Here is a 27,195-nt window from a genome sequence, read left to right on the forward strand (position 1 = left end):
AATAGTGAATAATTTTTTAATTTATCGATTAAAAATGATAAATTGAAATGGAATACGTATTTCAGACATTGTGAAATGTGACAGATTTAATAAATGAATGATATTACAGGTAGATCTAGGTCCATAAAAATATATACTATTTTGATGTGACGTAACATCAACACATATTGATGATTTGAGATTTTCCGAGCGCGCGCCTCGGCCTCGGTTAAACGGCTCATCGTCTATAACGCCCACCAATTATTTGGACCCCATTGGTAGCGTTATAGCGAGCGATCACTGTAGTTGATAGTAAACCGACACCGGCTACACCGAGTCCCATGCCAGCCACTACAAGAGCGGTGTCAACTCCGTCCAGAGCATTCACGGCTCTGCGATACTTTTTATACAATCCAAGTCTCAACTCCCTATCCTTCTCTATTCGATGTTTTATGTCGTTTATTTGATGTAATCGAAATCCATCAACAGTTTCCATCATTTCATCGAGCGCTGGATATAAACTCATAGTGTATATTACGAATATATAATAGTCTTTAATTGGTCTTGCTTAAATGTTTTGAGAGTATACATCAACCTTATCAAATGTATATTATACGGCAAGAATATCTTAGAAAGAGAAATACTACCACTTTTAATAATTTGAACCCCCTCGAGGGTTGCAACGGGCGATGCACCGACATGAATAATACTGCAACGTTGACGCTCGTGTTTCTTGAGCCATTTAATCGATAAACCTGGTAATATTTCGAAGGCATCTACCGGTGCATCTCCGAACAAGACTTCAATAATAAGCGTAGAAATATTAGGTATTGCACTCAAGTTCTGTTTAATATCATCGAATTCTGTAACCAAATTTAAACTAACATTTTGGATTGCCGGACGACTATATAACATATGACCTGGTTTTTCTGGCAGGGGAGTGACTAACACACTTTTTCGTTTTGACGGGATATAGGCCGCGAGTACGATGCCACTATTTATTATCTTAGTTAAATTATGTCCCTTACCCATCATCGCATAAGGTGGGGTAATGACGATATTCAGTAGCCACTTGATGTTTGCTTCGACCATAGTCCATTTATTCTCACTGTTGTAAATAATATTGTACGGAGTGGTTTTAAGGAGTCTACTAACGTCGACATCGCTTAAATCTTCCAGATTACCCGTGAATGTGACTTCTTTCCGCTTGTATACATTATCGTGTAAGTGTAAAGCGTATAACTTACCATTGGTACCGGGTTTACCGAATCCTTCCGTGTCTCCGAGATCGGAAAGCGCAATTGTATTACATTGTCTGAGCGTTCCAGGGCCTGATGCATCAACCATTATTTATAATATGGAGTGTTACACTTAAGTATCCTATATGTACAGGTTGGTGTTTTACATCTAATACAGAAATTTTGAGGTCTGAAATAATACCACGCTTTAATTTTTTATATTGTAATGATGAGAAAGATTCCGTTCTACCGCTATTGTATTTTTCATTTTTCACTGGAACACTTCTGAGTAGAGTTGAAGGGCTTTCTTGTTGAATATTATCCGTTGTACTGATTTGATCAAGATGGATGAACAACTCTTTATAGGGAACTAAATCGGGTAATTTACCCCCCTGATCTGATGCCTCGATTACTGTTACTTGTCCTCTCCATCCAAGTGTAAATCCTAAGTACATTGAAATCATTACACCCTTTTTTCCAGCGCTTAATTTTATTTTCCCATTCGCCTCATTTTGTGTGAGACTAGCTCCATTAGGCTTAAAAAATTCATCATTGAGTGAGCATACACTGTAATACCCATCAGGTATAGTAATGGATTTGTCAACAACATTGTCGTCGTTTTCATCTAATATAAACATCTCATTATTTCTTCTCGTAGCATTTATATTGGTCCACCGCGGGTAATACGTTACATCGCATAGAGCTACTTCGAGTTGTCCATTCGAGTTATCGATAGTATGAAGCAGTTCAATAGACTGACCATTTGTTATTCCAGGTAGTGTAACATACATATTAAATATACAATGATACTATATCATAACTTAAATATGAAATCAACTTACATTACTAATCAATCGATTATAGTAACTGCCTCTGGTGCTGAATTTTTAGTTAAATTCCACGATATCTTTGAAAAATACAGTTTCACGGCAACTAACGATAAAATGGTGAACGATTGGTTTCACAATCCGATGCAATTTTGGCAGAATCAGTTAAACTTTGCCGTATGGTGTGCCACAACGGGATGTGGCGTATCTGTTAATGCCCCAGGATTTAAACTGTATAAGTCTGTTATATTATTTCACGTGTACTATCAGATTAGACGTATACTTAAAGAAATTAATGCTCCATTACCGCTGGATCCAGCATGGAATCACGCCAATAATATTTATGATAAGAGGGCCTTCGAACGTATTTGTAATGAATTTAATGTTTCTACGAGTAAAGATTGGCGCATTAAAGGACCTAGCCATGGTCTAGGTATTCCGTACTCTGGACAAAGAACTATTAAAGATAAAAGCGATTATTTAATTAAAGAGGGTGTGATCCCTTCAAGCTTTGCTCTCTCGGATAAACAGTTTAGAGCAGATCGTATGAACTTTGAGAGTGGCATTCCTTATATTATAACAAAGTTTATGCATCCAAACGATACAACAGACGCTTGAATTTCTTAATGATAAAACGGAAAATAATTTTACTAACCCAGGATTTGAAAGAGTTAATGAATCGATAAGAACTTATGTATGGGCAATTCTCGGTGCGCAATCGCAAACACGAACGTCCATTATCGGTTCTGGGACGGCGCTCGATGCGCAAAAACAGTTTGTCGCAAACGTGGAGGACGCCATTAATTCGCCAGTTGACATACCATCGTCTATAAAGCGTTTTCAAGATGCATTACAGTACGCTCAATCCAAAGTGGACTTTGTTTATGCGCCGGGACTATACATGTCTCCGAGTAATATGGAACTTAAGATCGGTCAAGTGATAGGCTATAATAATAAAATTGTTATCGCTACCGATCAACAAAAACCAGGTATAAATTCAGATATGAACGTCGAATTAATAACGCAAACGATCACGGGCGAAAAGGGAATAGTCAAGCCGCAAACACCTTTTAATGCACAACCATCTACTGATGCACAAGTGTCACCGCATATTGCAGCTAAAAATCAACAACATATCGATGAAAAAACAGCGCTTGTAGTGGGTGGAGTCTCGGTTGGCTTACTCATGCATGATTTGGTTAAATAGTTCTTAGCGAACTGATTTGGTGGTTAAATAGTTCTTAGCGAATACGTACAACAGCCCTGCAATTGCTACGATCAACCCCCACAAGTTTTGACTAAGCCAAGTGGTGGTCTTAGCTAATAAATTCAATAGCCAGGAAACAACACTCCCTATTATACCGGGAAGTGCAGCCGCGGCTTTCTCAGCTAGCTTTCCCAGTGCTGAACCTAATGCTTTTTTATCCACTCTCTTATACCGTTTTTATCGTTAGGCGGTGATCCTCCGCTACCTGTGCCACCTGTTAATGAGAGAGTCAAAGTCGATATGATAAATCCCAACGCGGTTAAAATACTAGCAATTGTTATTCCCTGTTCTCTGAACAATGTTTTAATTTTATCGGCCAGTGTAGTATCATCGTTTAGGACTTGATCGATAGTTTCTCGAATACGACTGATTTGCGAACGAAGTGCCTTTCTATTACTGGAAGCCGCTTCGAGGCGGGCCAATCTTTCCTCTTCTAAGTTACGCAATCTTTCAGCAACGCGACGTCTACTGAATTCATCGCCCGCCTGTTCGAGTTTTGTTTTCTCTTGAGCTATGTGTTTGTCGATTTCGGATAGCTTGGCTATATTATTGATGAGTTCTCCCCGCATAGTTTGCATTGCCTTGTCAAGACCTCGTAATTCCCTAATACTGAACTCCGAATGCGTGGAATTATCGTAGTAGGTATCTAAGATTTCTCCGAGTCCGTCCGAGGCCACCATCGAGGCTGCTTCCAAATCATCTGTATTAACGAGTTCTTTCCTCATAGTCTGAAGAGCCTTAGTAGTCTTCGCGGGAAGTCGTCGGTAGTCTACAAAACCTAATTCATCACGAACAAAGCCGATGCCTTTTTTAGCGGCTATCGTAGACAAGGCTAGGGGCTTACGAGTACGAGAATGCATAAGATCAATATCCGGAGCGCCACGCAGTCGCAATATTCCTTTACTATCTATCTCAAACTTTGAATATTCACGACCTATTGGAGTAACATAATTTTTATCATCTTTTAATGCATCGTAATAATCATCAACGGCTGGTTTTAAAAGTTCATCATTTACGGTTGGGATCATAAAGCTGGTTTCATCAGTACCCTCTTCGATTGTACTAGTATCTAGATCAAAGTCATTATGTTCAAAATCAGTCATTTTTATATTAAACATAGGGTACATGTTTTCAATATAACAATGTCTTCGCAATACGGACGCAAGTTAAACCCACAACGCAGACTTCGAGATCCATTAGGGGTCAAAGCAATTCGTCAGTCTGTAACTATAACTAATAATCCTAGTACCATCGATCAGAATCAAACGCTTCTGGTTCGCTTTCCTAATCTCGGCCCACACGATGTGTTAGTTCCGGGAACTGTCCGACTATCATTTACGATTGTTTTGAATTCTACCGACGTTAACAGGGAGCCGGTTCAGAACTTAGGTCGTGCTATCGTTAAGAAAATCGCTATTAAAATTAGCGGTAATGAGGTTTTGAGTATCGACGATAGCGATGTATACTATTGTTACATAGATCTCTGGAGAACGGATAAAGAGCGGGAAAACTTACAGTACCAAGGTATTTGTAATAAGAACACATTGAGACTGCGTGTAGATGCTTCTAGTGGTGATGGTACCATCGTAAAAGATCAGGCCGTTGCCGACGCATTAGGTAACCGATTCTATATTCCCCTAGACTTTGAATTACTAGATTCCCACATGCCATTTTATCAAGCATCCCTAGGCGATAGGTTAGAATAGGAACTCACTTTTAACGACTACGGTAGAGTAATCAGATCCGCTAATGTAGATGCTAGCTATTCCATTGACAATATCTCGCTCGAGTACGATATGATAACGGATCCCGAATTAGCCAGACAAATTCGTAACCAGTATTCGGGAAGTTTAGCCATTTTGTACGATCGCGTGCTGCGACACCGAAAGATCACGAAGGACAAAAAAGATACGTTGTGGAATATCAATCTAAACGTCCCCACGAGGTCGTTGAAGGGTATTTTAATGTTGTTCGAGGACCCCTCCGATGCGTTTAAAAGAAATACCGAGAAGTTCTACAATCCCAAGATTACGAAAGTAGAATTGACTATCGAGGGCGTTCCTAATCAACTATATAGCCAAGGAATGCTAGCGCATCACCAGTGGGATGAGATTAAAAAACTTCCTTCCAGCACGCTCTCCGGAAGTTAACGCGGTCGTGAAAGATCTGTCTCTCGGGAGTGTATCGATGGGTGAATACCTCACCTCGAAGTACGCGCTATGGCTCGACATGCGAACAACGGACGATGACCAATTACACGGCAGTGGGAGGAGAATAGAAAATGCTAGCGAGGGTGTCACCATACAGATATCGAAGCTCCTCGAAGCGGCTGGTAAATTAAACATATATTTGTACGTGATTATGGATGCGCAACTTAATATACAAAATGGGAGATTCGTGCAAGCGATCTATTGATAATCTTTTACCTAAAGATCCGCACTGCGCTATCATATGCGGGCAAACGGGCTGCGGAAAAACAGCTTTTATTCTAGATATTTTAGAAAGTCATTATCGGGACGTTTTCGATCATATTATTATTCTGTGCCCGACTATAAGCGTTAATAAAACATACTTATCCAGAGATTGGGTAATGAATGACGACGGAATACACAGAGTCGATCCGGGCGATCGTTTACAAGACTGTCTCCGAGTATGTCATGAAAAATACAAAGGAGAATCAACCCTTTTCGTAATAGACGACTGCAGCGCGAGTAAAGAATTAACAAAAAAGAAAGATATGCTTTCGTATTTAGCATTCTCCGGTCGGCATACTCAACATAGCGTTTGGGTACTTACTCAAAAATACAACTCTGTCCTGAAAGATCTCAGAGAGCAGACCAAATGGGTAGCGCTGTTTCATTGCAAAGATCGAGATTCATTCGAGGAATGTTTACGCGAAAATGACGTCATTTATACCAAGAATGAATGTGACAAAGTCAGAAAAGTGTTAGCAGCAACGAAGCACTGTAAACTCGTATTAAAAACCGATCAACCAGCTGCTTATGCAATTGCTTAGCAAAATGTAGCAACTGCTTAGCAAATTATAGCAAAATTATAGCAAATATAGCAAAATTGTAGCAAAATTGTAGCAAAATTATAGCAAATTGAACATTAGCGGTTAATATTACATAAAATGTGGTTCGAAATCATCATTCTTTCGCAACAGTTCATTATTACCGGATGTATTGGATACGTCATATTATATTATGTTAGACTTAAATATCTCCTTAGGTATTACATTATGGAATGCGACGAACTCATCGAACAAATTCTCAAAGAATCTGATCCTGATCAACATGCAGATAAACATAGAGAAAGACTCGCGGCTTTGGTAGCCGGTGGAAAATGTTCCCAATATTTGGGAGAAAATTATACCATCGAAAAAATTGATAACATGACCGACGAAGAGATTAAAAAACTGTACGCGCGTTACGAGTCTAGACTGGGAGCTACAATGACTAAAACTATAGGGTCGTCTATATTACAACTATACACAGTCATAGCTAGTACGTTTCTCCCCATCCCGGCAGAACATCGCATGTATTTATGCGAATCTCTAGAGAAAGACCCATTCATCGAACACGCTATAAGCTCAGTGAGCTGTGAGTTTTATCATAGATTCGGAATGTTCTTAGCTCCGCTCACCACAGCTTTAATAACGGCTAGGTATTGTCAATTTAAACATACGTGCCCACTTAATAATATAAATGGAGACACAACAGGTGACACCGCAACAGATTGCGCAACCACAACAGATTGCGGAACCACATGTGAGTGAGGATGCACCACAAGTGAATGAAGAACCACCAGTGAATGCACCACAAACACAAAAACAAGCTAGAGTTACTAAGAACCCCCAAAAAATAGCCGCAGGAAGGAAGGGAGGGCTGGCGCGCAAAGCAAAATTAATAAATAATTCAAATCCGATTAAAACATGGGCACTAGTAGGAGTTGCTGGTATAGCGGCTGTATGGTTCTTTTATAAGACCGAAGAAGAGAAAACGTCACCCCCGCCGCAACAAGAAGTTCAATTAGAGGTTAGTCCTCATATAATGCTATAAGAAGCATGACTACTCCAGTTACAGACGGTAAAATGTTGGTAAACGCGACGTATCATTCAGCGGTGGTCACCGGCTTGGCCATTGGATATGCCCGTATGGCTAAAATGCTTACTAAAGCCACACCTCCCAAGCTAGATTTTAATGGATTTGATATAGGTATGATGGTTCTGGATATAGGATTAGCAATGGCAACGAAGGATATGCTCATCAAACAAGGACTTATCCCGGAAGACATAATGAAGTAATTAAACATTTGAATATTTTATATTATTGAACATATGGCATCAATTGCGATGATGGTCGGTGGAGCTGTTGTTAATGCTCTAGCTTTTTCGGGGAGTAATTATTTATTTTCCAGTATGAGGGAATCAAACGCTAAAGAAGTTGAAGAGGAGCGTAAACGACATAATAAAGCATTAGAACAATACCAAGCAGCTCAGTTACAATATACGCAGCAGAGAATGAAGAGATTAGACTTTATTCATGAAAAACTGATTAAGGAAGGACATTCAATTCAAACGTTTAAGGATGTCGAATCCGCCATGCACGAATACTACCTCGTTTATGGGAAAAAACTCGACCCAATACCTAGACCAACAATGAGTCAGTTTTATACACCGTCAGAGGCTCAGAAAGACCGAGAGGTCGCATTTGTTATTATGGGGTTATCCGCAGTATTGATTTTCAGCTATTCCCTAGTGTAGATGTGATTTGCATTTAGACAAATGATGTGATAGATGTATATACCATGAATAACTGCAAGTTTACACTCATGGGGAAGACGACTCTATGTAACCGCCGCTGTGTTGATGTTTACTGCGGTATACACAATTATTACATCAAGCGTGGACACATAAACTATAAGTGTTCTGAATGCGGGATAGGGGTCAAAGGTCATTATTGTTTATGTAAGAAACATGGTGCTGATACGGTCAGGAATCAGATTATTTATGCTAGGAAGAGAGATTACATCAATGAGAGGAATAGGTTGGGGAGGATACGTATTTAGATATATGAAAACAACCAATTAGACAAATGAATCATTTTGCATATACCATTCAACCACAATGGTTTTTGTCAGAGAGTTGAAGGCTATGGCAAAGCAACGTGGTCTACGTGGATATTCTCGTATGAGAAAAGCTGAATTGATTACCTTACTCGGTTTGGAACCACCACAGACTGATAGAGAACTCAGAGTTCGAGCGAGAAACAGTGGGCTGAGAGGTTATTCTCGAATGAGAAGAGCTGAATTGATTGCTTTACTAGATAATAATCAACAAGACGAGGATGATATTCAACATAATAATGATGATAATGATAATCAACAACAACAAGAATTAATATTTGTACCCACATCCGCCGGCGTTGGTAAATATCTAAGAGGTTGGAAGATGGATATTAATTCCAACATGGATGTTAACGATATTAAGCCCATCATATCGAGTAAAATTAACGAGGAATTAGATGATTTACAAAGTATAAAATACCAGCTGACGATTAAAATGACATTGAGTAAAAGTAACGCAGACGATAGTACCGAATATACCGAACCATATTTCCGTAGCAATCAAGAAGTTATAACCGAATCCGATACTATAAACGCATCATTAGATACATCAATTCAGAGGATACAGGAAACTTTAGAACGCTGGACTAATAGAGGTTCGGGTTGGGGTGTGGATAAAATCGATAGTTTATATTTAGATATAGCGAATTATATGCCTTTCAAAGGTGGATCTTATATAGATTTACCCCCGTATTATAAGAAGAAAAAAGCCATAATTAATGTAAAAAATAAATCCGATGATTGTTTAAGAATGATGATAAGATCTGCATTGTTCCCCGTAGACAAGCATCCGGATAGACCTTCTAGCTATCCCCAAAACGATGGACTCAACTTCGATGGTATAGACGAACCTACACCAATATCGCAAATTGATAAGGTGGAAAAGCAAAATAATTTAGCTATAAATGTTTTCGGACATTCTAAAGGAATTGTTGTACACAGAATAAGCTCCGCTCCGGAACATATTCCCAGAATCAATTCATTTCTGATCGAAAAAGATGGTAAATATCATTATACGTGGATAAAGAGTTTAAACAGGGTGCTATACGATCAAACTAAATATAAGGGAAAGAAATATTTCTGCGAAAGATGCCTGCATGGGTACAGCAGACAAGATCTATTAGAATCGCATAAAGAAGACTGTAGAGGTGTTGGACAGACAGCTATCAGGATCGATATGCCTAAAGAGGGAAAAAATATATTAAAATTTGAACATTATTGTAATCAAATGCCAGTACCGTACGTAATTTATGCCGACTTCGAAGCGCTTATCAAGCCCATAGAAAATACCAACCATAATAATCAAGAGAGTAGTTTTACGTACAAAACTCAAGAACATATTCCTTGTGGGTTTGGATATATAGTTGTAAGGTATGATGGGAAAACAAACACTCCCGTGATTTACAGAGGTCCCGATGCAGCTGGAAAGTTCCTAGAATATCTACAAAATGAAGAGAGAATAATCAGGGAAGAATTATCGTGTAAGAAACCCATGCGTATGTCGATAGATGATTGGAGGGCCCACAAGAAGTCAACGAGTTGTCACGTTTGTAATAAACCTCTGGATGGGGATTCCGTAAGAGATCATTGTCACGTCACGGGTAATTATCGGGGAGCCGCTCATAACAAGTGTAACTTGAAACTAAAAATGAATGCTCAAACAATACCCATACCCGTTGTGTTCCATAACCTTAGAGGATACGATTCACATCTCATTATGCAAGCTATCTCAAAGACCGACGGCGGTTTAACGTGCATTCCTAACAACATGGAAAAATACATATCGTTCTCGTTGACTAAACCTATACATTATAGGGACAAGGATGGGAAATCTAGAATAAAGCAAAGTAATGGGCTTAGATTCATAGACTCCGTACAGTTTCTGTTATCTTCCCTGGAAAATTTAGCTAAAGTGAACAATCCCGATGACTTCGCTATAACAAATCAATATACCGATAAGATAACTCGTCATTTGTTGCTGAGAAAAGGTGTATATCCTTACGAATATATGGATGATTGGTCTAGATTCGAAGAAACTGAATTACCACCCCTCGAATCATTCTATAGTAACTTAACGGAATCTAGAATAACAGATGCCGATTATGAACACGCTCTGACGGTCTGGGATAAATTAGGTTGTAAGAATTTAGGTGATTATCACGATCTGTACTTAAAAACCGATGTACTGTTACTCGCCGATATATTCGAGATATTTAGAAAGACGTGTTTAAAACAATACGGCTTGGACCCGGCATGGTACTATTCCAGTCCCGGACTATCGTGGGATGCATTGTTGAAGAAGACCGGCGTAGAACTAAAACTACTCACAGATTACGATATGCACTTGTTTATTGAGAAAGGATTAAGAGGTGGTATATCGATGGCAGCTAAAAGGTATTCCAAGGCTAATAATAAATTCGTGGAAGGATACGATCCGAGTAAACCCGACACGCATATATTATATCTCGACGCTAACAATTTGTACGGATGGGCTATGAGTCAACCTTTACCCACTGGTGGTTTTGAATGGGTCAATGTGAATGATATCAATGTGAATGATGAGAATAAAGGGTACATACTAGAAGTTGACTTGGAATATCCGAGTTCGTTACATAAAGACCATAACAGTTATCCACTAGCTCCCGAAAGATTAATGGTTAATAAAGACTGGATGTCGGAATATCAACGTTCATTGATGGGTAATAGTAGGTTAGCTAACGTAGAAAAACTCGTACCAAATTTGATGGATAAGACAAAATATATAGTTCACTACAGAAATCTCCAGTTGTATCTATCGTTAGGTATGAAACTAAAGAAAATACACAGAGTTCTTAAGTTCGATCAAAGCCCTTGGATGGAGCCCTATATAAGGCTGAACACAGATTTAAGAAAGATAGCCACCAGCGATTTCGAAAAGAATCTGTATAAGCTCATGAATAACTTGGTATTCGGTAAAACTATGGAGAATCTAAGGAAGCGTGTTGATGTTAAATTAGTCAGATCTAATGAGGAAGAAAGACTCAGGAAACTTATAGCCAGTCCGGCTTTTAACAGAAGCAAGATATTTGATAACGACTTAGCCGCGTTGCATATGCAGAAAAGTAATATAAAATTCAACAGACCGGTGTACGTCGGTATGAGTATTCTCGACTTGTCAAAACACTTAATGTATGACTTTTATTACAACGAACTTAAGAAGCAATACGGCGATAGATGCGAGGTGTTATATACCGACACAGATTCTTTGTTGATGGAAATACAAACCGAGGATGTGTATAAAGATATGGCAGAAAAAATAGATATGTACGACACGAGCGATTACCCAAAAGATAATCCACTGCACAGCGTAGTAAATAAAAAGGTATTAGGTAAGATGAAGGATGAATGTGCTGGGACTCCTATAGCGGAGTATGTAGGATTAAGACCTAAGATGTATTCTATAAAAAAGTCCGATAATGGAGAGATAAGAAAAGCTAAGGGTGTTAAGAAGTATGTTGTAAAAAAGCATATCAAACACGAACAGTATAAAGAATCATTATTCAATGGTAGAACGTTCAAACACGAGATGAACTCTTTAAGAAGTTACGATCATAGGATATATGGATTAAGAATGAACAAGACATCATTATCCCCCTTAGATACAAAGAGATGGATTGATAATGATGGTGTAACTACCTATGCTTATGGTTATGGTGGTAATACCGTACCGTCGGGAACTATGAACAACTCTTCTCGTACAAATGCCCTACCCGGTCCATCTTGAAGATAATAAAGAATAGGCTCTCCTTCTTTCGTAACCAATCGACTAATGTTATACGTCTTAAGGGACCATATGGGATCGGTTGCGCGACGTAGGCCTCCTTCGAGTTCACCTGCCTGGTATAAATATCTTACCCTTACTCTATCCGAAAGTTTTCGTTCTTTGCCTCTCCTCGGTGCTGAAGATTCGGAAGTCACGGATTTCATTTTAATCGCATCGGATGGTTTCTTCCCTATTAATCTCGTTACTTCATTATTCAGCGCTGATACAACGGCTGATAATCGTGTCACCCATTCGGTTGATCTCAATCGCTCGGATTTCATTTCGATCCCATACTGATAGCCAAACAAACGTTCCGCTAGAGTCCGGTTAAATCTTTCGACGATGGCTTGACTGCGGTGGGCCTCTCTTTCACCACGGACGATTTTGACATCGTGCTTTGTTAAAAGTTTAGTTACCGATCCCATAAACTCTCGACCGGGATCTACTTGAAATAGCTTAGGCCATTTTAGCGGTCCGCGTTTATATATGCGACTCAGTGCATTAGCTACTTCTGTTGAATCTTTCGAGGTTAATGGCTCAGCCTCTTTGTATCGACTAGCCACATCCACTACTGTTAAAGCGTATTTATACGTTTTGCGTTTTACCTTATCGTGAGGAAGAAACAAAAGGTCAGCCTGATGAACTTCATTCGTCGTAGAAATATCAAACTTCTTCCTCGGTATATAACGCGGTGCCGGTAAATATATTTGCCACAACGCTTGTTTCTTTAACCAATCCTTGGCCACATCTTTAGATACCTTAGCCGCGGTGGCTAATTTTTTTATTGCTCCTACACCTTTCCAATATCCTCGTGGGCTATAGTAAATTTTATTCATTATTAATTAATATTGATGTTTCCTTTAATACAAATCATGACTATCGTTGAATCGCATAATCATTTTGGCATAAAAAATTCCCCCTGTAGTAGCAGTATAGGTATATGAATCCAGCTCCAGTGGAAGTGGTCCAGAACCCCTATTACCTATACTACTGCTGTTGAGTGCATGGACATGTAGCATGTTATCTGCTGCAGGGTTCGGGAGGCAGCAGAGAATCTGAATGTCAGTCTACAGAAGCTGATTGAGGTGCAGGATGACCTGCCTACACCCACCCTGGAGTCCCTGGCAGACTCCATCCTCCACTCCGACCCTGACACAAGCAAGGAGACATCACCTGACACAGAGTCAGCCCGACCAGACAGTTCCAGGTAGGTTGCTTTAGCGTCCTCACTGTATCTTGGCTGACTTCTAACTATCTCTGATAAACATGTCATCGAAGACCTGCATCACTTCAGGCCTTCCTCCCACATCTCCATATTGTTCCGTTAAGCCCAGTGTGTTTGTGGTGTATCCACTGTGTGTTTGTGGTGTCCCCACTGTATGTTTGTGGTGTCTCCATTGTATGTTTGTGGTGTCTCCACTGTGTGTTTGTGGTGTCTCCACTGTGTGTTTGTGGTGTCTCCACTGTGTGTTTGTGGTGTCTCCACTGTGTGTTTGTGGTGTCTCCACTGTGTGTTTGTGGTGTCTCCACTGTATGTTTGTGGTGTCCCCACTGTATGTTTGTGGTGTCTCCATTGTATGTTTGTGGTGTCTCCACTGTGTGTTTGTGGTGTCTCCACTGTGTGTTTGTGGTGTCTCCACTGTGTGTTTGTGGTGTCTCCACTGTGTGTTTGTGGTGTCTCCACTGTATGTTTGTGGTGTCCCCACTGTATGTTTGTGGTGTCTCCACTGTGTGTTTGTGGTGTCTCCACTGTGTGTTTGTGGTGTCCCCACTGTATGTTTGTGATGTCCCAATTGTATGTTTGTGGTGTCCCCACTGTGTGTTTGTGGTGTCTCCACTGTGTGTTTGTGGTGTCTCCACTGTATGATTGTGGTGTCCCCACTGTATGATTGTTGTGTCTCCACTGTATGTTTGTGGTGTCTCCACTGTGTGTATGTGGTGTCTCCACTGTATGATTGTGGTGTCTCCACTGTATGTTTGTGGTGTCTCCACTGTGTGTATGTGGTGTCTCCACTGTGTGTTTGTGGTGTCTCCACTGTATGTTTGTGGTGTCCCCATTGTATGTTTGTGGTGTCTCCAATGTGTGTTTGTGGTGTCCCAATTGTATGTTTGTGGTGTCCCCATTGTATGTTTGTGGTGTCTCCATTGTATGTTTGTGGTGTCTCCACTGTGTGTTTGTGGTGTCTCCACTGTATGTTTGTGGTGTCCCCATTGTATGTTTGTGGTGTCCCCACTGTGTGTTTGTGGTGTCTCCACTGTGTGTTTGTGGTGTCTCCACTGTGTGTTTGTGGTGTCCCCATTGTATGTTTGTGGTGTCTCCACTGTGTGTTTGTGGTGTATCCACTGTGTGTTTGTGGTGTCTCCACTCTATGTTTGTGATGTCCCAATTGTATGTTTGTGGTGTCCCCACTGTGTGTTTGTGGTGTCTCCACTGTATGTTTGTGGTGTCTCCACTGTGTGTTTGTGGTGTCCCCATTGTATGTTTGTGGTGTCCTCATTGTGTGTTTGTGGTGTCTCCACTGTGTGTTTGTGGTGTCTCCACTGTGTGTTTGTGGTGTCCCCACTGTCTGTTGTGGTGTCTCCACTGTGTGTTTGTGGTGTCTCCACTGTGTGTTTGTGGTGTCTCCACTGTGTGTTTGTGGTGTCTCCACTGTATGTTTGTGGTGTCCCCATTGTGTGTTTGTGGTGTCTCCACTGTGTGTTTGTGGTGTCTCCACTGTGTGTTTGTGGTGTCCCCACTGTCTGTTGTGGTGTCTCCACTGTGTGTTTGTGGTGTCTCCACTGTGTGTTTGTGGTGTCTCCACTGTGTGTTTGTGGTGTCTCCACTGTGTGTTTGTGGTGTCTCCACTGTCTGTTGTGGTGTCTCCACTGTGTGTTTGTGGTGTCTCCACTGTGTGTTTGTGGTGTCTCCACTGTATGTTTGTGGTGTCCCCACTGTATGTTTGTGGTGTCTCCATTGTATGTTTGTGGTGTCTTCACTGTATGTTTGTGATGTCCCAATTGTATGTTTGTGGTGTCTCCACTGTATGTTTGTGGTGTCTTCACTGTATGTTTGTGATGTCCCAATTGTATGTTTGTGGTGTCTCCACTGTATGTTTGTGGTGTCTTCACTGTGTGTTTGTGGTGTCTCCACTGTGTGTTTGTGGTGTCTCCACTGTGTGTTTGTGGTGTCCCCACTGTATGTTTGTGATGTCCCAATTGTATGTTTGTGGTGTCCCCACTGTGTGTTTGTGGTGTCTCCACTGTATGTTTGTGGTGTCTCCACTGTGTGTTTGTGGTGTCCCCACTGTGTGTTTGTGGTGTCTCCACTGTATGTTTGTGGTGTCTCCACTGTGTGTTTGTGGTGTCTCCACTGTATGATTGTGGTGTCCCCACTGTATGATTGTGGTGTCTCCACTGTATGATTGTGGTGTCCCCACTGTATGATTGTGGTGTCCCCACTGTATGATTGTGGTGTCCCCACTGTATGTTTGTGGTGTCCCCATTGTATGTTTGTGGTGTCCCCACTGTATGTTTGTGGTGTCCCCACTGTCTGTTGTGGTGTCCCCATTGTGTGTTTGTGGTGTCCCCATTGTATGTTTGTGGTGTCTCCACTGTGTGTTTGTGGTGTCTCCACTGTATGTTTGTGGTGTCCCCACTGTATGTTTGTGGTGTCCCAATTGTATGTTTGTGGTGTCTCCACTGTATGTTTGTGGTGTCCCCACTGTATGTTTGTGGTGTCCCAATTGTATGTTTGTGGTGTCCCCACTGTATGTTTGTGGTGTCCCCATCGTATGTTTGTGGTGTCCCCACTGTATGTTTGTGGTGTCCCCATTGTATGTTTGTGGTGTCCCCACTGTATGTTTGTGGTGTCTCCACTGTATGTTTGTGGTGTCCCCATCGTATGATTGTGGTGTCCCCATTGTATGTTTGTGGTGTCTCCACTGTATGATTGTGGTGTCCCCACTGTGTGTTTGTGGTGTCTCCACTGTATGATTGTGGTGTCCCAATTGTATGTTTGTGGTGTCCCCACTGTATGTTTGTGGTGTCTCCACTGCGTGTTTGTGGTGTCCCCACTATGTTTGTGGTGTCCCCACTCTGTGTTTGTGGTGTCTCCACTGTGTGTTTGTGGTGTCTCCACTGTGTGTTTGTGGTGTCCCCACTGTATGTTTGTGGTGTCTCCACTGTGTGTTTGTGGTGTATCCACTGTATGTTTGTGGTGTATCCACTGTGTGTTTGTGGTGTCTCCACTGTATGTTTGTGGCGTCTCCACTGTGTGTTTGTGGTGTATCCACTGTGTGTTTGTGGTGTCCCAATTGTATGTTTGTGGTGTCCCCATCGTATGTTTGTGGTGTCCCCACTGTATGTTTGTGGTGTCTCCACTGTGTGTTTGTGGTGTCCCCACTGTGTCGTGTAGAAACATTTCAAGCCCCAGATTGCCTGTCCAAGATAAGCTTTGTGTTTGTGTAACTTATGCAAAATGAATAGCCAAGACCCAATTAATTTTGAGTTGCAAGAATATTTAAAAGAAACCAATAATACGACAACACTTTGTGTAATGACCAATGTATCCTTTTGAGTTGCATACCTGTATCTCTTTACAGATATTTATTTACTGATGGAATGACCTCCACTGCATGACCTCCACTGCATGAACTCTCCTGCTCTGAATAATACATAAAAACTATACAAATTAAAAGTTTCCTAAAACAGCAGTTTGAGCAGAATTGTGTTAAAACAAAGTCCGATCATTGGTGTACAAAGAGCCAGTAGACTGGACCCATGGGAGTGAGATATATTGACTACCCAAACAAAACTACCAATACTTGCTTGGAATGATAACATGGGAGTGAGATATATTGACTACCCAAACAAAACTACCAATACTTGCTTGGAATGATAACATGGGAGTGAGATATATTGACTACCCAAACAAAACTACCAATACTTGCTTGGAATGATAACATGGGAGTGAGATATATTGACTACCCAAACAAAACTACCAATACTTGCTTGGAATGATAACATGGGAGTGAGATATATTGACTACCCAAACAAAACTACCAATACTTGCTTGGAATGATAACATGGGAGTGAGATATATTGACTACCCAAACAAAACTACCAATACTTGCATGGAATGATAACATGGGAGTGAGATATATTGACTACCCAAACAAAACTACCAATACTTGCTTGGAATGATAACATGGGAGTGAGATATATTGACTACCCAAACAAAACTACCAATACTTGCTTGGAATGATAACATGGGAGTGAGATATATTGACTACCCAAACAAAACTACCAATACTTGCTTGGAATGATAACATGGGAGTGAGATATATTGACTACCCAAACAAAACTACCAATACTTGCTTGGAATGATAACATGGGAGTGAGATATATTGACTACCCAAACAAAACTACCAATACTTGCTTGGAATGATAACATGGGAGTGAGATATATTGACTACCCAAACAAAACTACCAATACTTGCTTGGAATGATAACATGGGAGTGAGATATATTGACTACCCAAACAAAACTACCAATACTTGTTTGGAATGATAACATGGGAGTGAGATATATTGACTACCCAAACAAAACTACCACTACTTGCTTGGAATGATAACATGGGAGTGAGATATATTGACTACCCAAACAAAACTACCACTACTTGCTTGGAATGATAACATGGGAGTGAGATATATTGACTACCCAAACAAAACTACCACTACTTGCTTGGAATGATAACATGGGAGTGAGATATATTGACTACCCAAACAAAACTACCAATACTTGCTTGGAATGTTTTTGAGCCCTGAACGTTGTTACACACAGTGTAGGTTTCTAAGCTCAACAGCTGGATGAACACACAGACTCAATACTAAACATTGTTTAGAAAGCACAGCAGTCTACTATTGTGTGTGGGATTTGAGTACTTTCTGATTTAACTTTCATATGTTGGCGTGAGAAACATGCTCCTTTTCTTGTGTGGAGGCATGTGTTGCTGTAGTCATGGTTACCCTTGTTGTTTCAGTGCAATACAGTTGGATGTTTTATCTGTGATCAAAGTATTACAACGAATGTTAGGCCATGAAGCTATACAGACTAGAGTTTCCGCTCTACGCTGGTTCAGCCTGCTTCTATCAAAGACACCCAATAAGGTACATAACAACAACAACAACAACAACAACAACAACAACAACAACAACAATGTGCATATTTATAATGGCACCAAATCCACACCCTAAATCATACTCAAAGTGCTACATTATTACCCCAGTCAATGGGTTTTCATTCTCAGCTCCCCAGGGAGTATGTACCGTTATTGTACCATATTAGTAGGTTTCTCAGGTACTGTCCTGCTCACACAAGGCCGTTATTGTACCATATTAGTAGGTTTCTCAGATACTGTCCTGCTCACACAAGGCTGTTATTGTACCATATTAGTAAGTTTCTCAGATACTGTCCTGCTCACACAAGGCCGTTATTGTACCATATTAGTAAGTTTCTCAGATACTGTCCTGCTCACACAAGGCTGTTATTGTACCATATTAGTAAGTTTCTCAGATACTGTCCTGCTCACACAAGGCCGTTATTGAACCATATTAGTAGGTTTCTCAGATACTGTCCTGCTCACACAAGGCCGTTATTGAACCATATTAGTAGGTTTCTCAGATACTGTCCTGCTCACACAAGGCCGTTATTGTACCATATTAGTAGGTTTCTCAGATACTGTCCTGCTCACACAAGGCCGTTATTGTACCATATTAGTAGGTTTCTCAGATACTGTCCTGCTCACACAAGGCCGTTATTGAACCATATTAGTAGGTTTCTCAGATACTGTCCTGCTCACACAAGGCTGTTATTGAACCATATTAGTAGGTTTCTCAGGTACTGTCCTCCTCACACAAGGTCGTTATTGTACCATATTAGTAGGTTTCTCAGATACTGTCCTGCTCACACAAGGCCGTTATTGAACCATATTAGTAGGTTTCTCAGATACTGTCCTGCTCACACAAGGCTGTTATTGAACCATATTAGTAGGTTTCTCAGGTACTGTCCTCCTCACACAAGGTCGTTATTGTACCATATTAGTAGGTTTCTCAGATACTGTCCTGCTCACACAAGGCCGTTATTGAACCATATTAGTAGGTTTCTCAGATACTGTCCTGCTCACACAAGGCTGTTATTGAACCATATTAGTAGGTTTCTCAGGTACTGTCCTCCTCACACAAGGTCGTTATTGTACCATATTAGTAGGTTTCTCAGATACTGTCCTGCTCACACAAGGCTGTTATTGAACCATATTAGTAGGTTTCTCAGGTACTGTCCTCCTCACACAAGGTCGTTATTGTACCATATTAGTAGGTTTCTCAGGTACTGTCCTCCTCACACAAGGTCGTTATTGTACCATATTAGTAGGTTTCTCAGATACTGTCCTGCTCACACAAGGCCGTTATTGAACCATATTAGTAGGTTTCTCAGATACTGTCCTGCTCACACAAGGCCGTTATTGAACCATACTAGTAGGTTTCTCAGATACTGTCCCGCTCACACAAGGCCGTTATTGTACCATATTAGTAGGTTTCTCAGATACTGTCCTGCTCACACAAGGCCGTTATTGAACCATATTAGTAGGTTTCTCAGATACTGTCCTGCTCACACAAGGTCGTTATTGTACCATATTAGTAGGTTTCTCAGGTACTGTCCTCCTCACACAAGGCCGTTATTGAACCATATTAGTAGGTTTCTCAGATACTGTCCTGCTCACACAAGGTCGTTATTGTACCATATTAGTAGGTTTCTCAGATACTGTCCTGCTCACACAAGGCTGTTATTGAACCATATTAGTAGGTTTCTCAGGTACTGTCCTCCTCACACAAGGTCGTTATTGTACCATATTAGTAGGTTTCTCAGGTACTGTCCTCCTCACACAAGGTCGTTATTGTACCATATTAGTAGGTTTCTCAGATACTGTCCTGCTCACACAAGGCCGTTATTGAACCATACTAGTAGGTTTCTCAGATACTGTCCTGCTCACACAAGGCCGTTATTGAACCATACTAGTAGGTTTCTCAGATACTAATTGATCACAATATTGTTTATTTTCTGTACACTAAGTGTAGTAAGTTTTGCATTTATTTTGATGGCCTGAGTTTTCTGTACATGAGATGTTTTTTCCACATTGTTGTCCACTCCAAGTCAATTTTTTCCATATTTTGTTTTTCAGACCTTTCGATATATAGATGAGTTCTTTAAACTACTTCTCAACACTTTGTCCGACCCGTCAGATGATGTAAGTAAGATCTTAGCTGTAATCTAAAATGGAATACAGTTCTATTTTTTCAAACAATATATTTTTATTGATTTGAAATTATTTAATATTAATTCGGGGAGAACATGAAATAATGTTCCCTAAAATTGTGGGGTGTCATCAAAATATGATAGAGCCCTAAGACAAATCTCACTGCCCCTTATCTAAATGATTTTTTCTGTTATAATTTAACAATACCATGTTTTGAAAGCACTGTGCAGCAAATGTTATGTGAGATTTTGTAATGTTTAGTAAAGTTCAACATGTATTCATAATTGTTTCTTGTGTGACCAATATGAAATATTCTGAGATGATTGTAGGTGGTGTTACTAGATCTCGAAGTCTTGGCAGAAATATCATCCAATCCTGCTGGTGACAATGTTACCACAGAAACCACGAATTTGACAATTCCTAGTCCTGTGAGGCAGCTTGTGGATCTACAGAAAGGTCTCAATCAATATTTCACCAAGTTCATGATCCACCTGCTGGACCTGTTCAAGACAGACAGACAGTTGCTGGAAGATAGAGGATCTTTCATTATTAGGTAGGCACAGTTTGCAGGTGCTAGACTACACCGCTATGTATTTAACAGGGACCAAATTGTTTGGTGCGTGGGGAGATCTGTTCCATGAAGTGATTGTAGCGCTAAGACAATCTTAACTCTTACTTCGATACGAATGTACAACAGTCGTAGTTAAGATCACTTGGATGGAGACCCTGTATCTATTGCTCGTATTATTATCAAAGTCACGCCTTTAGCCTTATGTGGCAGGAACAAAATTGTAATTATTAATTTTCCTGGTCATTCTTTTTCTTGCATATTCTTGCATAATATTTCCCCTCAGTACTCATTCAACTGTCTTACATACTTAATGCACTGGTTACGACCCCTGTTTGCATTATATACAAACATTGTTTTAAGCAGAGACAGATTTTCTGTGGCATCTTTTATTGCTTGATAACTGTGCTGGGTTTGCCTTCTATTCATCTTTTTATTCATCTTCCCAAAGCAAGGGAGTTCAGTCCAGTTTCGACCCTTGCCAAACTGAGCTGACATTTCTGGGCTCGATTGTAGCACCACCAGTGGTTATTATGAGTAATGTTCTTTCTTTGTACCTCCTATTGACTCTCAGATTCCATCTCTCATATCACTTGCATCTGCTTCAAACGATCTGATCGATAATAAAAATCTATTTTGTAATAAAACATGCCTTACTTTGTGAAGTACATCAAATCAAGTGAGCACCTTGATTAAAAACATGAAAAGATTTGGAAAGTATCTGTTGACACCAAGTTGGCTGTGCACATGCTTTAAAAATCCTGCAATCATCCAAAATGTGCACAAACTGGATGTTGATTTCGTTACGCGATATACATTGGACTTTGCATAAACTTGTTAGTCCAGCCAAAACATAACTCCATAATTCCAGCCTAGTTCGGCAAGGGTGGAAACTGGACTTTTATGGTCAGTTAACTCCCTTGCCTTGAGAAGATGCCTTTTATTTAGTGCCTGATAATTTGCACAATACACTATATATAAATTGCAAGTGATTCTGTGGCATTTTATTTGCTAACCAAGTAGTGTCTTTTGCATTTATGTTTCCATAAACCAAAATAATATTAGGCCATGTGCACTTACAGACCATTATTAGGCAAACACCTGTCCATTCATTTGCCACTTTCTGGTGGATAGCTGCTATGAAACTGTTTAAACATTTAAACTGCACATCAAGGAGAGTGATGACCAGGTGCCTTTTGCTAATCAGGAGGTTTTCATCATTTTACTTTTTGCTTCTCCCTGGCAACAAGTCGGACATGTGTTCAAATGAGGGTAGGGTTCTTTCCAGAGCATAACTCATAAACCATTCAATATATCTTTATGAACATAGTTTTTTGTGCCATTGATACATTCTGAATAATCAGAACTTTGCAGCTGCCTGCACATGCATGACTACAATCACATGCATCTGCTGCTGCCTCTGCTGCTGCTGCTGTTGTGATGATGGTGAGGTGATGGTAAAGAGGGTACACAGACTTGTTAACGTAATGAATGGCATCTTTTTAAGGAGTCCTGTGTTGTTTTGTAGACAGCTTGCAGTGTATCTGAATGCTGATGCATTGTTCCGGTGTCTGGCTGAGATCCTGCCACAGGAGGAGGATGTGACCTTCGTGTGTACCATGGTGCAGACTCTGAACACCATCCTCCTCACCTCAACAGAACTCTTCCATCTTCGCTCACAGCTCAAAGATCTGCAAACAGAGGTACAAAAACAGTTTCCGATATGGCACATTTTTGTGTATTTTAAGGTTAACTATCTGCCACCTTGAGTAACTTGACTATCTGACACCTTAAGTTACTTGGCTTTCTGACACCTTAAGTAACTTGACTATCTGACACCTTGAGTAACTTGACTATCTGACACATTGATTAACTTGACTATCTGACACCTTGAGTAACTTGACTATCTGACACCTTGAGTAACTTGACTATCTGACACCTTGAGTAACTTGACTATCTGCCACCTTGAGTAACTTGACTATCTGACACCTTGTGTAACTTGACTATCTGACACCTTAAGTAACTTGACTTTCTGACACCTTAAGTAACTTGACTATCTGACACATTGAGTAACTTGACTATCTGACACCTTAAGTAACTTGACTATCTGACACCTTGAGTAACTTGACTATCTGACACCTTGAGTAACTTGACTATCTGACACCTTGAGTAACTTGACTATCTGACACCTTGAGTAACTTGACTATCTGACACATTGAGTAACTTGACTACCTGACACCTTGAGTAACTTGACTATCTGACACCTTAAGTAACTTGACTATCTGACACCTTGAGTAACTTGATTGTCTGACACCTTGAGTAACTTGACTATCTGACACCTTGAGTAACTTGACTGTCTGACACCTTAAGTAACTTGACTATCTGACACCTTAAGTAACTTGACTATCTGACACCTTGAGTAACTTGACTATCTGACACCTTGAGTAACTTGACTATCTGACACCTTGAGTAACTTGACTATCTGACACATTGAGTAACTTGACTACCTGACACCTTGAGTAACTTGACTATCTGACACCTTAAGTAACTTGACTATCTGACACCTTGAGTAACTTGATTGTCTGACACCTTGAGTAACTTGACTATCTGACACCTTGAGTAACTTGACTGTCTGACACCTTAAGTAACTTGACTATCTGACACCTTAAGTAACTTGACTATCTGACACCTTGAGTAACTTGGCTAACTGACACCTTGAGTAACTTGACTGTCTGACACCTTAAGTAACTTGACTATCTGACACCTTAAGTAACTTGACTATCTGACACCTTGAGTAACTTGACTATCTGACACCTTGAGTAACTTGACTGTCTGACACCTTGAGTAACTTGACTATCTGACACCTTAAGTAACTTGACTATCTGACACCTTGAGTAACTTGACTATCTGACACCTTGAGTAACTTGACTGTCTGACACCTTAAGTAACTTGACGATCTGACACCTTGAGTAACTTGACTGTCTGACACCTTGAGTAACTTGACTATCTGACACCTTGAGTAACTTGATGGTCTGACACCTTGATTAACTTGATGATCTGACACCTTGATTAACTTGATGATCTGACACCTTGAGTAACTTGATTATCTGACACATTGAGTAACTTGGCTAACTGACACCTTGATTAACTTGATGGTCTGACACCTTGATTAACTTGATGATCTGACACCTTGATTAACTTGATGATCTGACACCTTGAGTAACTTGATTATCTGACACCTTGATTAACTTGATGATCTGACACCTTGATTAACTTGATGATCTGACACATTGAGTAACTTGGCTATCTGACACCTTGATTAACTTGACGATCTGACACCTTGAGTAACTTGGCTTACTGACACCTTGACTAACTTGACGATCTGACACCTTGAGTAACTTGGCTAACTGACACCTTGATTAACTTGGCTATCTGACACCTTGATTAACTTGGCTATCTGACACCTTGAGTAACTTGACTATCTGACACCTTGAGTAACTTGACTCTCTGACACCTTAAGTAACTTGACTATCTGACACCTTGAGTAACTTGACTATCTGACACCTTAAGTAACTTGACTATCTGACACCTTAAGTAACTTGACGATCTGACACCTTGAGTAACTTGACTATCTGACACCTTGAGTAACTTGACTATCTGACACCTTAAGTAACTTGACTACCTGACACCTTGAGTAACTTGACTATCTGACACCTTAAGTAACTTGACTATCTGACACCTTGAGTAACTTGACTATCTGACACCTTGAGTAACTTGACTATCTGACACCTTGAGTAACTTGACTATCTGACACCTTGAGTAACTTGACTATCTGACACCTTAAGTAACTTGACTATCTGACACCTTGAGTAACTTGACAATCTGACACCTTAAGTAACTTGACTATCTGACACCTTGAGTAACTTGACTATCTGACACCTTAAGTAACTTGACTATCTGACACCTTAAGTAACTTGACTATCTGACACCTTGAGTAACTTGACTATCTGACACCTTGAGTAACTTGACTATCTGACACCTTAAGTAACTTGACTATCTGACACCTTGAGTAACTTGACTATCTGACACCTTGAGTAACTTGACTATCTGACACCTTAAGTAACTTGACTATCTGACACCTTGAGTAACTTGACTATCTGACACCTTGAGTAACTTGACTATCTGACACCTTAAGTAACTTGACTATCTGACACCTTGAGTAACTTGACTATCTGACACCTTGAGTAACTTGACTATCTGACACCTTAAGTAACTTGACTATCTGACACCTTGAGTAACTTGACTATCTGACACATTGAGTAACTTGACTACCTGACACCTTGAGTAACTTGACTATCTGACACCTTAAGTAACTTGACGATCTGACACCTTGAGTAACTTGGCTAACTGACACCTTGATTAACTTGACGATCTGACACCTTGAGTAACTTGATTGTCTGACACCTTGAGTAACTTGGCTATCTGACACCTTGATTAACTTGGCTATCTGACACCTTGAGTAACTTGACTATCTGACACCTTGAGTAACTTGACTATCTGACACCTTAAGTAACTTGACTATCTGACACCTTAAGTAACTTGACTATCTGACACCTTGAGTAACTTGACTGTCTGACACCTTGAGTTACTTGGCTTTCTGACACCTTGAGTAACTTGACTATCTGACACCTTGAGTAACTTGATGATCTGACACCTTGAGTAACTTGACTATCTGACACCTTGAGTAACTTGACTATCTGACACCTTAAGTAACTTGACGATCTGACACCTTGAGTAACTTGGCTAACTGACACCTTGATTAACTTGACGATCTGACACCTTGAGTAACTTGATTGTCTGACACCTTGAGTAACTTGGCTATCTGACACCTTGAGTAACTTGACTATCTGACACCTTGAGTAACTTGACTATCTGACACCTTAAGTAACTTGATGATCTGACACCTTGAGTAACTTGACTACCTGACACCTTGAGTAACTTGACTATCTGACACCTTAAGTAACTTGACTATCTGACACCTTAAGTAACTTGACTATCTGACACCTTGAGTAACTTGACTACCTGACACCTTGAGTAACTTGACTATCTGACACCTTAAGTAACTTGACTATCTGACACCTTGAGTAACTTGACTGTCTGACACCTTGAGTTACTTGGCTTTCTGACACCTTGAGTAACTTGACTATCTGACACCTTGAGTAACTTGACTATCTGACACCTTGTGTAACTTGACAAGGCCCAGCTGTCACAGCAGCTTTAATTGCAATGAAGTTTTTTCTATGTAGGAAAGCTGTTCACTGTTCTGCCGCCTCTACAAGTGTTGGTGCCACAGTCCGGTGGCCACGGTGTGTCTGTGCTACTTGTCACAGAACTACACACACGCCTGCAACCTCCTCCACTCCTTGTATCCTTGGAGCATGACACCCTAAATACACCATGTAACACACCCACACCCTGAATACATCATGTAGGACACCCACAGTCTGAATACATCATGTAATACACCCACACCCTGAATACACCATGTAACACAGACACACCCTGAATACACCATGTAACACACCTACACCCTGAATACACCATGTAACACACCAACACCCTGAATACATCATGTAACACACCTTCACCCTGAATACATCATGTAGCACACAGACACCCTGAATACATCATGTAACACACCTACACCCTGAATACACCATGTAACACACCAACACCCTGAATACATCATGTAACACAGACACACCCTGAATACACCATGTAACACACCAACACCCTGGAAACATCATGTAGCACACCTACACCCTGAATACATCATGTAACACACCCACACCCTGAATACACCATGTAACACACCCACACCCTGAATACATCATGTAACACACCAACACCCTGGAAACATCATGTAGGACACCTACACCCTGGAAACATCATGTAACACACCTACACCCTGAATACACCATGTAACACACCACACCCTGAATACATCATGTAACACACCCACACCCTGAATACACCATGTAACACACCCACACCCTGAATACATCATGTAACACACCTACACCCTGGAAACATC

General features: G+C 40.5%; 1 protein-coding gene across 2 annotated transcripts in view; it reads left to right on the plus strand.

Moving 5' to 3' along the window:
• Positions 1–27,195, plus strand: part of LOC139454183 (protein VAC14 homolog) — a 64,135-nt gene that overhangs the window by 27,060 nt on the left and 9,880 nt on the right. For both annotated transcript variants that reach the window (XM_071235741.1, XM_071235742.1), the window contains 6 exons: positions 13,274–13,447; positions 18,263–18,389; positions 20,459–20,524; positions 20,863–21,086; positions 22,630–22,804; positions 26,408–26,526. In XM_071235741.1, the coding sequence (XP_071091842.1) occupies positions 13,274–13,447; positions 18,263–18,389; positions 20,459–20,524; positions 20,863–21,086; positions 22,630–22,804; positions 26,408–26,526 (885 nt within the window). The remainder of the gene's footprint in view (positions 1–13,273; positions 13,448–18,262; positions 18,390–20,458; positions 20,525–20,862; positions 21,087–22,629; positions 22,805–26,407; positions 26,527–27,195) is intronic.

This window comes from Haliotis cracherodii, unplaced genomic scaffold (assembly GCF_022045235.1).
Source record: "Haliotis cracherodii isolate W230 unplaced genomic scaffold, xgHalCrac1.p SCAF_10, whole genome shotgun sequence".
In the NCBI taxonomy this organism is placed as follows: domain Eukaryota; kingdom Metazoa; phylum Mollusca; class Gastropoda; order Lepetellida; family Haliotidae; genus Haliotis; species Haliotis cracherodii.